Below are 16,416 nucleotides of genomic sequence, written 5' to 3'. Positions count from 1 at the left end.
AACCAGCAAAGCGGTAGAGAGAATGAGCCCCAGTAGTGAGGATGGCGGCATTTTGTCTCTTATCTCTGCTGGTTGCAGGTGTGGCTCAAAAAAATTGGGAAAAAGCAAAGAAAATACCGCCATATGGTGCAACACAAGAACTTCACTGGAACAGAGGGGAAGACACTGACTAATCCCCCCACACGCGACAATACAGCATATGACGCAGTATCTCACTGGGTCACTATATGGCGGATTACCTTTGTGTGACGCAGTATCTCACTGGAGCACTATATGGCAGATTACCTTTGTGTGACGCAGTATCTCACTGGAGCACTATATGGCAGATTACCTTTGTGTGACGCAGTATCTCACTGGAGCACTATATGGCGGATTACCTTTGTGTGACGCAGTATCTCACTGGAGCACTATATGGCGGATTACCTTTGTGTGACGCAGTATCTCACTGGAGCACTATATGGCAGATTACCTTTGTGTGACGCAGTATCTCACTGGAGCACTATATGGCAGATTACCTTTGTGTGACGCAGTATCTCACTGGAGCACTATATGGCGGATTACCTTTGTGTGACGCAGTATCTCACTGGAGCACTATATGGCGGATTACCTTTGTGTGACGCAGTATCTCACTGGAGCACTATATGGCGGATTACCTTTGTGTGACGCAGTATCTCACTGGAGCACTATATGGCAGATTACCTTTGTGTGACGCAGTATCTCACTGGAGCACTATATGGCGGATTACCTTTGTGTGACGCAGTATCTCACTGGAGCACTATATGGCGGATTACCTTTGTGTGACGCAGTATCTCACTGGAGCACTATATGGCAGATTACCTTTGTGTGACGCAGTATCTCACTGGAGCACTATATGGCGGATTACCTTTGTGTGACGCAGTATCTCACTGGAGCACTATATGGCGGATTACCTTTGTGTGACGCAGTATCTCACTGGAGCACTATATGGCGGATTACCTTTGTGTGACGCAGTATCTCACTGGGGCACTACATGGCGGATTACCTTTGGTGCACATGGTGTCCACATTCACGTCTTCCCTGATGTCAAAGAAGTCGCCGGAATCCTGCAGTGAAAGGAAGAGATGAATGACACCAGATCTGAGCCGTGAGCCGATCGCCCCCCACCAGCACCGCCTGTGCCCCCCACCAGCCTTGCATGCGTCCCCTTACACCGCCTCCCACCTGCCCCGCGGACGCCCCCTTACACCACCCCCCACCAGCCCCGCGGACGCCCCCTTGCACTGCCCCCACTAGCCCCACAGGCACCCCCTTACACCGCCCCCACGAGCCCCGCGGACATCTCCATACACCACTCCCCACCAGTCTCACAGACATCCCCTTACACCGCCCCCCACCAGCCCCGCGGACATCCCCTTACACCGCTCCCCACCAGCCCCGCAGACGCCCGTTACACCGCCCCACCAGCCCCGCGGACACCCCTTACACCGCCCCCACCAGCCCCGCAGAAGCTCCTTACACTGCTCATCCTCTGCAGGTCCTTGGTCAGCTCCACCCGAGACTCGAAGTTGTTCATGACCTGCTGATATTCCTCCATGGCTTCCCTGACGTCTGCAAGAAAAAAGTCACAAGTGTCATGCGGCATCCGGCAGTGATCTGGGCTGACGAGTGCAAATCAAAGGGCTACCCCTTTAAGTGACTGTAACAATGGCGCCCGGTCCACCACACTGCCGATCTGTAAAAGGAAGAAAAACCCAAGAAAATGAACATGCAAACCTGATTAGCAGCCGCCGTAATCGGATGGATGTTGGGAGTTTTCCCGCGACTGCTCCCCGGACGGATGAGAATGTCGCACGTTACAAACACATCTCACCGGAGGATTTGCAGATGTCGTGTGATCTCCGCGCTTCTCTCACAATCTTGCGGTAATCTCTTTAGTCCGCCGCGCGCTCATACCGAGAAGTCAGCGGTGTGGTTGTTTTTCCCCTCGGTACGGGTCGTTTCCTAATTCTTATCTGGTAACTTTCTATGTGATGTACGGACCCCAGACGGTGCACGAGATGGCGGCACAGAGTGCGGAGGCAGCAACTATAAAGCAAAATGCTGGGCTCCGAGCACCCCAAACATTTACAGCTCCTTGTGAGAGTTACAGTAAGAGCACACATGCCGGGATAATAAACACGGAAAGTGCAGAATGGGGGGCAGGGGACCCCCAAACCCACACTCCGAGCACTCAGTCCATGCAGACCACCACACATCTGCTCAGACCCCACACCACTAAATTCCAGGCCCTGAACCCTGAAGAGAACGGAAATCCATTCACACACCCAGACCCCTAAATCTATTTACACCCCAGAAAAAAAAAAATCTCTAAAACCACTCAGAACCCAGAACCCTAAATTAATTTAGACCCCTAAATCCATTCAGACTCCAGACCAGATCCCTAAATCCATTCAGACTCCAGACCAGATCCCTAAATCCATTCAGACCACAGACCAGATCCCTAAATCCATTCAGACCACAGACCAGATCCCGAAATCCATTCAGACCAGATCCCTAAATCCATTCAGACCACAGACCAGATCCCTAAATCCATTCAGACCACAGACCAGATCCCTAAATCCATTCAGACTCCAGACCAGATCCCTAAATCCATTCAGACTCCAGACCAGATCCCTAAATCCATTCAGACTCCAGACCAGATCCCTAAATCCATTCAGGCCACAGACCAGATCCCGAAATCCATTCAGACCCCAGACCAGATCCCTAAATCCATTCAGACCCCAGACCAGATCCCTAAATCCATTCAGACCCCAGACCAGACCCCTAAATCCATTCAGACCCCAGACCCCTAAATCCATTCAGACCCCAGACAAGACCCCTAAATCCATTCAGACCACAGACCAGACACCTAAATCCATTCAGACCCCAGACCAGATCCCTAAATCCATTTAGACTCCCGACCAGACCCTTAAATCCATTCAGACTCCAGGAACAGACCCCATATCCATTCAGACCCCAGACCAGACCCCTAAATCCTTTCACACTCCAGACCAGATCCATTCTGACCCCAGACCAGACCCCTAAATTTATTTTGACCTTAGATCGGATCTGTAAATCAGACCACACAGACTCCATCTTTCTTTCTCTCACACAGACTTACAGTGAGGCCGTAGATTTCTATGGCTCCATGCAACTGGTTCTGTGCAATAATCCTGTGCATGACCCCTGGCTGTACAATAACACCAGACCCCACAACTCTGTGCAAGAGTCAAGGGAGTTCCCACAATGCACTGCACACTGATGAAGACCCGTGAAAGCATCGGAGACTGAAGGAGGGAAAACACAGTGTACAGAATCACTTACACGGTCACTATCGCTTTCATAAAATGTTGCATATAGCAATACTACAAGCGAACACAAGAAACACTGGAACATATCACAAGAGAACTCTGCTTCTTCCTCCAACCATGAGTAGCTCCTCCTCTGCTTCCTGAACGCATCACTGAGAGATCAGATTACAGCTGCCTATTGTAGTCTATGGACAGGGGTGGGGGAGGAGAAGCACAGTGAGAGACAGAGATGGGGATGCGGCTTTCTACTAAAATTCAACTCCGGAGCTGGATTCACAGTTACACTGCTCGGTGCTTCTGTATAATGTTCCCTATGCTGCTGCTAAAAATGGTCTAAATAGAGACAGGGGAGCAGGAGTTCCTCATGTGTATATGTGCTGTATCTCCACCTACCAGCTCAGAGACAACTGGAAATTAGAGATAGAGGCTACAGAGGGGAAAGCCTGCTGAAAATGCAGGATACAATACAAGTCATGATCATGTTTGGAAAGTGCTGTAGAATTAATGGCGCTACATGAGTAAAATAAGAAATAAATAATATATACACACACACACACCAGAAGTAGCTGTTAGTCAAACAAGCAGTGCAAACAAGAGTGAGAGTAAGAGGCAGAGAGAGACACAAAGATAGGGAATGCTCCAGTCTATTAGTATCTCCCTTTCGAGCTGGATTCACAGTTACATTGCTCAGTGCTTCTGTATAATGTCCTCTATGCTGCTGCGGGACACTCGTTTGAGAATGCAAAGATATCAGACACATGAAATAGGAATGAAAATGACATCCAAATATTGTTCTTGATGGACCCAAATCCACCAGGACCCATCATTAAGAGTTAGCGGTGGGGTTCACATATTTATGTAGTGTGTCCTTCTCCTCCTCCTTGCACCAGCTGTCAATCACAACCATCCAATGCCATGCTGCCCAACAACTCCCAATAGATAACGTTCTGACTTTTGGAGAGGAGGGGTGATCATGTAACAAAATAACCATCCCCTTTAAGTAAGTCTCGACGGACTTTTAATGTGCCAATGGGTGACCCCCCTCAATCGCTCTGTCCGCAGCCGTTCACGAGCAAAAGAAGCACTGAGTAAAGATTGGCTGTCTCCTCGGGCGCAGGACGGCGATCGGCGGCATTCAGGGAGAGAGACCTTCTCATGGGCTGTGTTTTCTTTCCCGTCTGGTGCACTAATTCCAGCCATTGTTCTACCCTATTAAGGACACTGTGAGACTGGCATGTCACCGCCGATAACCTGCTAAAAATGCCACCAGGCGCTTCCTATCTGCCGCCCCCCCTCTCCACCCTTATCCATTAAATTTCTAATTAAGGGGCATTAATGCAAAAATAATCCCGAACTGGTCAAAAGGCATCTCTTATTTTTGTCATTTTTTTTTTTATTTAATTTTTGAAGTTAAAAGCACTTGGGGCTTTTCGGTATCGCCTCTTCTTAATTAACATAGCAAAAAAAAAATCTAAGTGTTAATAATATCTGGCAGCAGAAAGCGCTCCCAAAAATACACCCGACTCTGCAATCATCTCCATAAAGACACAGCTGATTTTTTTTCTTAATCCCCCCCTTTTTTTTTCTTTAATCCCCCCTTCGTGCTTTTTTTTCTCCCCAGCTGTTGCTGAACGGGTTACAAAAAAAAAAAAAAAAGATGGCATTAACAAAATGAAAATTACGGTGTAAACAGTTCATAAAATCTCACAGCCCTGATGTCGCTCTAGATCATTAAATTTCTGCAACAATTAGACCTTTTCTCACGGCGGCAAATTGGACCGGTTGCCATGGCAAATCTGAGCCCTTAAGTCATATATCTTTGATTGCAGAAAGGTCAGACTCAGACAGCCTAATAACTCAAGAAGCTGTTTGACAGATTTCATCGGTGCATGGTCACATAACAGCACAAAACTGTGTCGGCAGTTGTTAAAAGCGGAGGGTCAGGGAAAAGGTTGAGGTTGTGGAATGTTTTTGCTTCACTGAACCCAGCGAGATAATGTCTCTAACCAGCTTTAGATCTAAAGAACATTATTTTAGGTAGGAGGTCAAATCAATAACTTTTTTTTTTTCTTTTTTTTTCCTCCTTCCCCCCCCCCCTCACTTCCTCCTCTTTACTCAAGACAACTGCAAAATATTAAAAACGGGAAAGAAAAGGCAGCGACTGCGTGAGAGCAGATTATTCATTAGCATTTTTTTATTATTTATTGGTCTTACTTTAAAAGCCCAATTTCAATCTAAAAATAAGCTTTTTATTTCCTATTTTGGAAGTTTCCTCGGGGGTGTAACTACTTATAGGGAAGGGGTGGGGTGTTTTATTGACACCTCCTCTGCCCCTCCCAAGAGGAGATTTGGTTTTCATTTGTTTATGGGAATGTGTTGCTTAAATCAGGTTTTGTGGTCCATGTTGTTTTAAAACCCTTGTTTGGCAATGTTTTTATCCTGTCATGTCACCATCAATATTAACTAAAAAATACAAATCTAGTAATCTTACAGTTTTCTTATTGGCTACTGAGGCTATTGTAGACTCATACTTCCAGTCATTTTGGAGAAGAGTTTTCATCAGGCTACTTATCAGATGATAAAATACAATTACTTATGATACCTCTATATACAGTAGAGAACACAGGATCCACCATTCACAATAGGAGATGTCACAGCTCACCTCCTCCTCCTGTACAATGACTGATAAGACCTCTATATACAGTAGATAACACAGGATCCACCATTCACAATAGGTTATGTCACAACTCACCTCCTCCTCCTGTACAATGACTGATAACACCTCTATGTACAGTAGATAACACAGGATCCACCATTCACAATAGGTGATGTCACAGCTCACCTCCTCCTCCTGTACAATGACTTATCTACTGTATATAGAGATGTTATCAGTCATTGTACAGGAGGAGGAGGTGAGCTGTGACATCACCTATTGTGAATGATGGGTCCTGTGTTATCTACTGTATATAGAGATGTTATCACAGGATCCACCATTCACAATAGCTGATGTCACAGCTCACCTCCTCCTCCTGTACAATGACTGATAATACCTCCATATACAGCAGATAACACAGGATCCATCATTCACAATAGGTGATGTCACAGCTCACCTCCTCCTTTCCTGTACAATGACTGATAACCTCTATATACAGTAGATAACAGAGGATCCACGATTCACAATAGGTGATGTCACAGCTCACCTCCTCCTGTACAATGACTGATAACACCTCTATATACAGCAGATAACACAGGATCCATCATTCACAAGAGGTGATGTCACAGCTCACCTCCTCCTCCTGTACAATGACTGATAACACCTCTATATACAGTAGATAACACAGGATCCACCATTCACAATAGGTGATGTCACAGCTCACCTCCTCCTCCTGTACAATGATTGATAACACCTCTATACACAGTAGATAACACAGGATCCACCATACACAATAGGTGATGTCACAGCTCGCCTCCTCCTCCTTTACAATGACTGATAACACCTCTATATACAGTAGATAACACAGGATCCACCATTCACAATAGGTGATGTCACAGCTCCCCTCCTCCTTCTGTACAATGACTGATAACACCTCTATACACAGTAGATAACACAGGATCCACCATACACAATAGGTGATGTCACAGCTCGCCTCCTCCTCCTTTACAATGACTGATAACACCTCTATATACAGTAGATAACACAGGATCCACCATTCACAATAGGTGATGCACAGCTCACCTCCTCCTCCTGTACAATGACTAATAATACCTCTATATACAGTAGATAACACAGGATCCACCATTCACAATAGGTGATGTCACAGCTCACCTCCTCCTCCTGTACAATGACTGATAACAGCTCTATATACAGTAGATAACTCAGGATCCACCATTCACAATAGGTGATGTCACAGCTCACCTCCTCCTCCTGTACAATGACTGATAACCCCTCTATATACAGTAGATAACAATTCCTGTCTGGTTGCGTGGGGGGGGGATGGCGCGGGGACGGTCAGAGGCTTCTGGGTCATGCAGCTTGCGATAGATGTAGAGGATGCTGGGAGCAGTAGTACATATCACTAGTTAAGGGGGTTGTCACTTCCCTTCCGCCGTGGAGCGGTGACGTCCTTGCAGGGACTTTTCATGATAAAGTTCCCATATACAATGACATTTTTCATTCCACCCTCTGTACATACCGGATTACCAGATATTCTGGATTATTGGACAGCCAATAACAATTATTACTAAACCCTCTAAGATCTCATTTTCTTCCCCCTCTGCCTGGTTTGCGTGCTGGAAGCAAGTGCTGGATTATCAGATTTTCCGGACTACGGAGCTTTAACGTTTTTTGTGCTAACGCTTTATTCTGGATTTCCTGCAGCTTTTTTTGATCTTCACTAGAGATTTTTTTTTTGTATCCTTTTATATGACGTCCGATAATTCAGAATCACAAGCACCGGATTGAAGGAATTTCACGATATTTGTGCAGCCGTTTATTATACAAGCCTCGGAATGTTTCAAATTAATTTTTAGGAATTTTTTTTCCCTATTTATTTTTTTACTTCCTTCCTCAATAAAATTAGAATCCCCGGCAATGTACACACTTGACGCGTTCTTCCCCCTCCTGCCTTTCCGCGTGGATCGATGCTCGAGCTGCGGAGGCCTTGGCCTGCGCTAAACCGGGAGGTTATTACAAGGGCCGTCTGGTGGCCGCCGCCGCCGACAGCTGGTTAGCATTACCATTTAACCCCGTCTCTGCTGGACTGGCTCGCCGGTGGAGAAGGGCAGTGTATATCTAAACAAGGGGGAAAGGGTCGGCGATGATCCTCAGGGTAACATTATCACGTCCCCGTATTTGGGTCTCCAATTAGCAGAACGCGGAGGAACGGTGCAAGGTTGCCCCGACGCGCGTCCTCCGCCATTTCGAAAGCCGCTGAAGAGTCATCTGCGATTCTCGAGATCAAACCACAAGTGTCTGGCGGCAGCAGCTGGGAATTCTCGTGAGCGTCGAGTGTGGATATTACAGCGGCGAGGCTTTGGTGCGACGTCGTCCAAAAGAGCGCTCGACGAGGAGGAATAAATCCTGCCTCTGGAAAAAAAAAAACGCAGGGTTAACCGCCTAAATACCATCCGTAGTAATGAAGCCAAACGGAAATCTTCGGATGCATACGACCCTAGGTGGGCAGAAATCCACATCAGATGCTTTGCGGGGAAAAAAACGCTGCAGGATTTGGGCACAGAATGCTACTATTACTTGCAGAAGGTGCATAAGTACCGTATAAGCGCCCAGCTTGCTTGGTCTCAGATGTGCGAGCAGATGCCGGACGCGCCATTCAGCCTACAAAGGTTCGGCGGAGGTTTCCTGGCGCGTTCTTCTGCAGTGTATATGTGACACTGCAGGAGGGGGGCTGTCCTGCCGTGTAAGACGGACCCCCTCCCACATGGATCAGACATGAATATTATTATTATTATTTATTATTATAGCTCCATTTATTCCATGGCACTTAATATTAATATCCAATCAATTACAAGGAGCGTGGTTTGTAAATGGCGCCAGCACCGTCACCTACAGGCAAGGAGACACTGCACCCCAGGTGTGGAAATGTTCTCCATTTAGAAGATAACTTTTGAGGTCGGTGATTGTCGTGCTGTATATCCGGATGTCTGTGTTTGGCACACGGTGCGGAGATATGATCGCCATTCAGAAGCCTTGGAAAGAAGGAATTAGCTTTCCCCCGAAACAGAACTAAGCAAAGGCCTAGTAGGATTTATTCTCCTGGGTGACAACCAATATATCCACCATAATAGCTCCTATTGGGAATATAACCCAGCTGTCCGACAGCTCTGAATGGCAAAGCTGCCCGAAACTGCATCCTCCAAATAATCCCAAGATCTGCTGTTGGCAACGAAATGCAACAACCCCAAGAGATTCAACGGCAAACAGATTGGTTGTCACTCTGCTTTTTTCATTATACAGCAGTACTGTGCAGTGTAGCTGTGAATCCAGCAATGGGAGTGAGAAACACTTGCTATAAAGCAGCAGTATGGTGGACATTATACACCAGTACTGAACACTGTAGTGAATTCAGCATTGGCGATGATAAAAGACATATGCTACAAGCAGCAGAATGGAATACATTGTATAGCAGTACTAAGTAATGTAGCTGTGAATCCAGCATCAGGGGTGAGAAACACCTGCAATAACGTAGCAGCATGGAGAACATTTAACAGCAGTACTAAGCAGTATAACTGTGAATCCAGCATTGAAGTGAGAAAAGACATGCTACAATGCAGTAGCAGGGAGGACATTATCCAGTAGTTTTGAGCAGGGGGCTGTGAATCCAGCAGTGGGGTAAAAAAATACCGGATTACGTACCGGTAATGCTCTTTTATAGAGCCACGACAGCACCCACTGAGAGAGGGGATCCGCCCCTAGGAACAGGAAACCCTACGGAGAGATAAAAGGGGCGGTCCCCCTCACTCCCACAGTTTGGGTTACAGAGATTGCGAGGAACCGCCCACCAGTATTAGTAGGCAATTCTATATTATCATTTTATCTTAACTACTAATATTTACAAGAACCAATCACCCTTATCCGTGCTCATATGCAAACTAATATATAAGGGAGGGAAGTGAAGGGGTGCTGTCGTGGCTCTATAAAAGAGCATTACCGGTACGTAATCCGGTGTTTTCTCTTCGCCACGACAGCACCCACTGAGAGACTTTCAGAGACAGTTATTTGGGGGGGATTATCGTGTTAAGAACTGATCTACCGAAACACAAGTCAGTGGAGGCAGATAAATCTAATCTGTAGTGACTATAGAAGGTAGTAGGAGACGACCAGGTTGCGGCCTTACATATGAGTTCTATTGGAACCTCTGCTCGCTCTGCCCAGGATGATGCTATCGCCCGGGTGGAGTGTGCCTTTACAGTCTCAGGTGGATCTTCCCCTTTAGACGAATAGGCCAGGTATATCGCCTCCCGAATCCATCGGGATAATGTGCCTTTTGTAACACCAGCTCCTTTCCTTTGACCTTGGAAGGAAACAAAAAGAGCCCTGCTCTTCCTCCAGGGACTAGTCCTGTCTAGATAGGTTATCACAGCCCTTCTCACATCTAAAGTATGGTACTTTTCTTCTTCCTGATTTGTAGGGTTATTATAGAAGGTAGGAAGAAGAATTTCTTGAGATCTATGGAATTTAGTACACATTTTAGGTAAGTAGGAAGGGTCTGTTTTTAGGACAATCCTATCTGGCAATATTGACATAAATGGAGGATCTACTGATAGTGCCTGTATGTCACTTACTCTTCTTGCCGATACTAAGGCGACAAGAAGAGCAGTCTTGAGGGAGACATGTTTAATGTGAGCAGAATGTAGAGGCTCAAATGGGTGATCCGTTAAGGCTTCCAGGACCAGATTAACATCCCAAGGCGGTGAGTGGGGAATTTGGACCGGTTCTGCTCTCTGGCAGGCTGAAATGAATCTGGATATCCACCTATCTCCCGCAACGTTGTGACTATACAAAGCCCCTAGCGCAGAAACTTGCACTCTTAAGGTATTAACTGAAAGGCCTAAATCACGTCCTTTTAGGAGAAATTCGAGAATAATAGAGACTGGAATTTCATTTGACAGGGCTGAGGGATAGAGGCTTAAAAATTTTTTCCATACTTTTACATAGATCGATGTAGTGGATCTTTTCCTACTCAGCAATAGGGTATCAATTACTTTATCAGAGAAGCCCCTTAGTTTTAACAACTGCCTCTCAAATCCCAGGCTGTCAACCGTAGACCCTTCACATGAGGGTGGTTGAAGGGCCCCTGGGAGAGGAGATCTTGATTCTCTGGGAGAATCCATGGATCCGAGATGGACATGGCTTTGAGCAGGGAAAACCATGGTCTCTTTGGCCAGAATGGGGCAATTAAGATTACATTTGCTCTGTCCTCTCTTATCTTCCTGATTACTGTTGGAAGAAGAATCATCGGGGGAAAGGCATATGCTTTCCCGAAATGTCCACGGAATCTGGAGGGCATCGAGAACATCGGGGTTGTCGGTTCGGAACATTGAGGCGAATGTTTTTACTTGCCTGTTGTCTCTTGTAGCGAAGAGATCTATGTCGGGTATACCCCATTTTATAGTTATCATTTTGAATACCCGATGATTTAACACCCACTCCCCCTGATGGAGGGTATGACGACTGAGAAAGTCTGCTTTTGAGTTGTCTATCCCTCGGACATGTAGTGCTGATGATTTTCGGCTATAGTCAAGATGTCTTCTGTTATAGACATGAGAGTGCCTGATCTCGTTCTGCCTTGATGGTTGACGTAAGCCACTGATGTCATGTTGTCTGAGAGTACCCTGGTATGTGTTCCGTGCAGCTGTGGGAGGAATTCACATAGGGCATGATAGATGGCTTTTAGTTCTTTTTTATTAGACGAGTCGTCTAATTCCGTAACCGACCACAGCCCCTGGACAACCTGGTTCCCTAAGTGTGCCCACCAACCATGAGGGCTGGCATCCGTAAATATTATGTTTGAGGGTTTAACCTCCCAGGGAACCCCGCTAACTAGATGATCTGGTTGTAGCCACCAGGTTAGGGATTGGATTACGTCACTAGAAAGGGAAATTTTACCGTCTAATCGCCCTTGTAATTTTATCTCCTCATGTAAAATTGCATACTGTAAGCACCTCGAGTGGAACTGGGCCCATGGAACCACTGGGATACATGACGTGAAGGAGCCAAGTAAGGACATGCCTTCCCGGAGGGAAATTATAGGTTTATCTAGTATAGACTGAACTTTATTCCTAACTGTTATCTGTTTAGATTCTGGGAGAAAACATCTTTGATTTATAGAATCTAATATAATTCCCAAAAATACTTGCCGAGTTGTTGGGATCAGCCTAGATTTTTCCCAATTTATTAACCATCCTAAGTTCTGCAAGGATGAAATCATATGACATAATCTTTGCTGACATTGTGAGGGGGATTTTCCCACTACTAGAAGGTCGTCTAAGTATGGGATTATGAGGGTGTCTTTTAATCTTAGATATGACATGGCCTCTGACATTAGTTTAGTGAATACCCTTGGAGCAATAGATAGTCCAAAGGGCATTGCCGTATACTGAAAGTGCCGTATATATCCTTTCATCATAACCGCCACGCGGAGATATTGTTGATGTTTTTTAAAGATTGGTAGATGGTAATACGCATCTTTCAAGTCCAGAACCGTCATAAAGCAATGGGGAAACAGGAGTTTTATGGTGGATCGGATAGACTCCATTTTAAAGGTTTGATTTTCTAAGAAGGTGTTTAACTTTTTAAGGTTTATAATGGTTCTGAATGATCCATCCGGTTTTGGTATTAAAAATAAAGGGGAATAAAATCCCTTGCCCTCCTGAAGAAGTGGAACTTCCACCAAAACCCCTTTGGACAGAAGACTCATTACTTCCTGCTCCAATGCCTCCTGTTGTGATTGAGATTTTAATGAAGTCAATAGAAATGAGTCCGGAGGGACTCGGGAAAATTTTAATTTTAAGCCGGAGGTGACAAGATCATTTGCCCAACTATTTGATGTTATCGGCCGCCATTTATCTGAGAAGGAGGATAATCTACCTCCCACAGGTAGATCCGCTCTAACGGGGTTTGTCCTCAGGTTTGAAAGGGCGCTTCCCAAAGAATGCACCCCTTTGTTTGGTGTCTCTAGTGGCCCAGCGGTCTTGGTTCTTAAAATCTTTCCTTTTATTAAACACGGGCTTCCGGAATGCTCTCCTATAGGATGGAAGGTAATTAACATTAGGGAAGCCCTTCTTCCTCTCTCCCGCTTTAGTTAAGATCTCGTCTAGTTTAGTACCAAACAGGTACTCACCCTGACATGGGAGGCCACACAATTTGGATTTTGTCTGGGGATCACCCTTCCATCCTTTAAGCCACAGGGCTCTACGTGCTGCATTCGTGAGGCCCGCTGACTTGGCTGCCAAGCGTATGGAGTCAGCAGATGAGTCCGCGAGGAAGGCTGTAGCCCCTCTAATCAGGGGTATAGAGGACATTAATCTGTCTCTAGAGAGACCACTTTTTAGTCCCTCCTCCAAGTCATTCAGCCAGACTAGCATGGACCTGGCGGTGCATGTAGCCGATATTGCCGGCCTAAAGGCTCCCGTACATGACTCCCAGGCTCTTTTTAAAAGAGAGAGTCGGTTTTACGGTCCAGTGGGTCTTGTAATGAGCCCGAATCCTCCACGGGCAGTGAGGATTTTTTGGATGTGGATGCCACTGCTGCATCCACCTTCGGGGCTTTTGACCATAATGAAAATTCTTCATCATTGAAGGGATAACGCCTTTTTGAGGTTGGTGGTAAACCCCTTTGCCCCTGGCTTTCCCACTCTTTTTTGATTAGATCTTTTACCGCTGCTATTACAGGAAAGGAGGGCCTTTTCTTTTCTGACAGACCAGCGAACATTATATCCTGCTGCGTTTTAGGGGCCTTAGAATCTTCAATGCCCATGGTGTTGCAAACGGATTTTACCAGGTTATCGATGCTATCGGTGGGAAAGCATGTATCTTGGTCCTCATCTGAGGAAACGTATTCACGGGAAATGTCAGAGTCTGCATTTTCTCTATCAGACGACTGGTCAGATATAGGGGAAACGTACCCCTTTTTTCCCTTAGTACGAGGCTCTTTGTCAGAACTATGTAGGGCTCGTAATTCCTCCCTGATCATGACTCTAATGTCTTCTGACTTAACCGAGGCTTCTTCCCGTAAGGTAGAGTCAATACACGGTTTACAAAGCCTCTTTTTGTGACTATCCGGAAGGGGCTGGAGACATAACGCACACTGTCTGTGTTTCGTTTTTTCAGTCCTTTTGGCCTAGGGTGTGAGGGAGAGGGAACAATAATCAGCCTAATAGGGTAGATATACACTCACCCAGTGAAGCTGTTTGTGAAGGTACCGGCTGAGGAGGAGAATGAGGCACAGGTTGAGGAATAGCTCGATCCGACTTGCTTTTCCTAGAAGATCCGCTCTGTTTAGAGCGGCTGGTGCTGGCATGGCTGCGTGGAGTGGATGCGGTGGCTTCTAAGGAAGACATCACAGCGTCCTGTGCAGAATCCATAGTGGACGCCGGAGCGACATCGCCAGCGTCCTTTCATATGGGGGCCGCCATCTTCTTCCGGTTGTACCCGGAAGTGCTAGTCACATCCGGGTTGCGGCCATACTGTATGCGCCTGCGCTGCCGCCGGTGTCAGCGCAGGCGCCGTCCTCCTCCTCCATCACCCCGGAAGCTTACCAGTACTTCCGGGGGAATACACTGGGGCTCCATGCTGTGTATGCGCCCGCCGAGGACGGCGCGACGCTGACCGCCACAGCGTTTGCTTCCGCAGACGAATCCGGCTGGTGTTCCGTGAGCCAGCAACCACGCGTCCTGGCCTCACGGTGTCTGCCAGCAGAGGGGGGAAACTGAGCCAGGACCCCCGACGCTGCTTCCAGCTCTGGAGCCCTTGCCGTCCTCTAAGGTAAACTGCGCAAGCGGCATCCAGGCTGGGTATCCTCTTCTCCGTGGATTCCCGTAGGAACAGGAAACCAAACTGTGGGAGCGAGGGGGACCGCCCCTTTTATCTCTCCGTAGGGTTTCCTGTTCCTAGGGGCGGATCCCCTCTCTCAGTGGGTGCTGTCGTGGCGAAGAGAAAACACTTGTTTTCAATTAGCAGCGTGAAAGGCATTATACAGCAGTACCAAGCAGTTTAGCTGTAAATCCAGTACTGGAGAGAGAAAAACTTGCAGTAAAGCAGGAGCATAGAGGACATTATACACCAGTACTGATAAGTGTAGCTATGAATCCAGCATCAGTGCGAGACAAAAACAAAACACTAGAAAGCATGAGCATGGAGGACATTATGTAGCAGTAGGTAGCAATTTAGCTGTGAATCTAGCAAATGGGAGTTAAAATCAACAGCAATAAAGCAGCAACAAGGAGTACATTACACAGCAGTACTGACCAGTATAGCTGTGAATCCAGCATTGGGGTGAGAAAAGGCATGCTACAAAGCAGTAGCACGGAGGACAATATACAGTAGATATGAGCAATGTAGCTGTGAATCCAGCAATGACGAGGGCGCAAATCTTTAAAAAAAAGCAGTAGCAGGGAATACATTATATAGTGGTACTTAGCAGTGTAGCTGTGAATCCAGCATTGTGAGGAGAAAAGACACTTGCTACAAAGCAGCAGGCAGGACGTTACAACCAGCACTGGAATGAGAAATACTTGCTTTAAATCACTAACATGAAAGACATTATACAGTGGTAGTGAGTAGTGTGCTGTGAATCCAGCATTGGTGTGAGATAACACACTTCCTATATAGCAGCAGCATGGAGGAAAAAACACAGCAGTACTGAGCAGTGTAGCTGTGAATCCAGCAATGAAATAAAACAAGAAAGCAGCAGCAGCACATTTCTCTTCCTCTCCGCTCACTGTGCTAGCAGTCCCACTTGCCTTGACCAGTACAGATTATAGCAGTATTTCTGAAGAAGTGATGAGATGAAAAGGCAAGGACAAGAAAAGTGGTGGCTCATAAGTGGAGAAAAAAAAAAGCCGATTTTTCTGATACAATTTCTTATATATTCGCTCCTTCTATTGATTCAATTTAAGACTCCATTTAACTCCTGACTTCTATTTGAGTCTTTTTAACCAATTAGTTGCAAAACTTTCTTAAGTCGTTGAACGCGCGTTTCAGTCTCTGGCCGACCACATATCTGAAACCGAAAAGTTTCCTGATGTCCTATCACCGCATGCGGGGGATTATTTCTATTGGATGATGATGAATTACAGAATAATTTGCCCTTGACTCTATAAAGAGCCGGCAGAGCTGATTTCATGGAGGCCCTGAAACGCGCCAGTCCCGATTTCCCTTCCAAATGACTCTTGTCTTCTATCAATCAATGACGCGCGCGCAGCCCTTACTTTAATAATCCTGATCATCTGCCTCGTTCGCCCCCTCCCCCACCTCTTCTTGCAATGATTTCTTTTCTTATGCTAAGCAGCCCCAAACACTTTTTTTTTTTTGCGCCGGGATATTTCTGCCGCCTTATTGCTATTTTTG

General features: G+C 46.3%; 1 protein-coding gene across 2 annotated transcripts in view; it reads right to left on the bottom strand.

Moving 5' to 3' along the window:
• The window catches only part of URI1 (URI1 prefoldin like chaperone), a 54,478-nt gene that overhangs the window by 20,884 nt on the left and 17,178 nt on the right, over nt 1-16,416 (bottom strand). For both annotated transcript variants that reach the window (XM_077288716.1, XM_077288717.1), the window contains exons 5-6: nt 1,496-1,587; nt 1,022-1,082 (exon numbers count right to left, since the gene is read on the bottom strand). In XM_077288716.1, the coding sequence (XP_077144831.1) occupies nt 1,022-1,082; nt 1,496-1,587 (153 nt within the window). The remainder of the gene's footprint in view (nt 1-1,021; nt 1,083-1,495; nt 1,588-16,416) is intronic.

This window comes from Ranitomeya variabilis, chromosome 2, assembly GCF_051348905.1.
Source record: "Ranitomeya variabilis isolate aRanVar5 chromosome 2, aRanVar5.hap1, whole genome shotgun sequence".
In the NCBI taxonomy this organism is placed as follows: domain Eukaryota; kingdom Metazoa; phylum Chordata; class Amphibia; order Anura; family Dendrobatidae; genus Ranitomeya; species Ranitomeya variabilis.
Note: the sequence above shows the minus strand (reverse complement) of the source record. Positions and strands in the feature narration are given on the sequence as shown.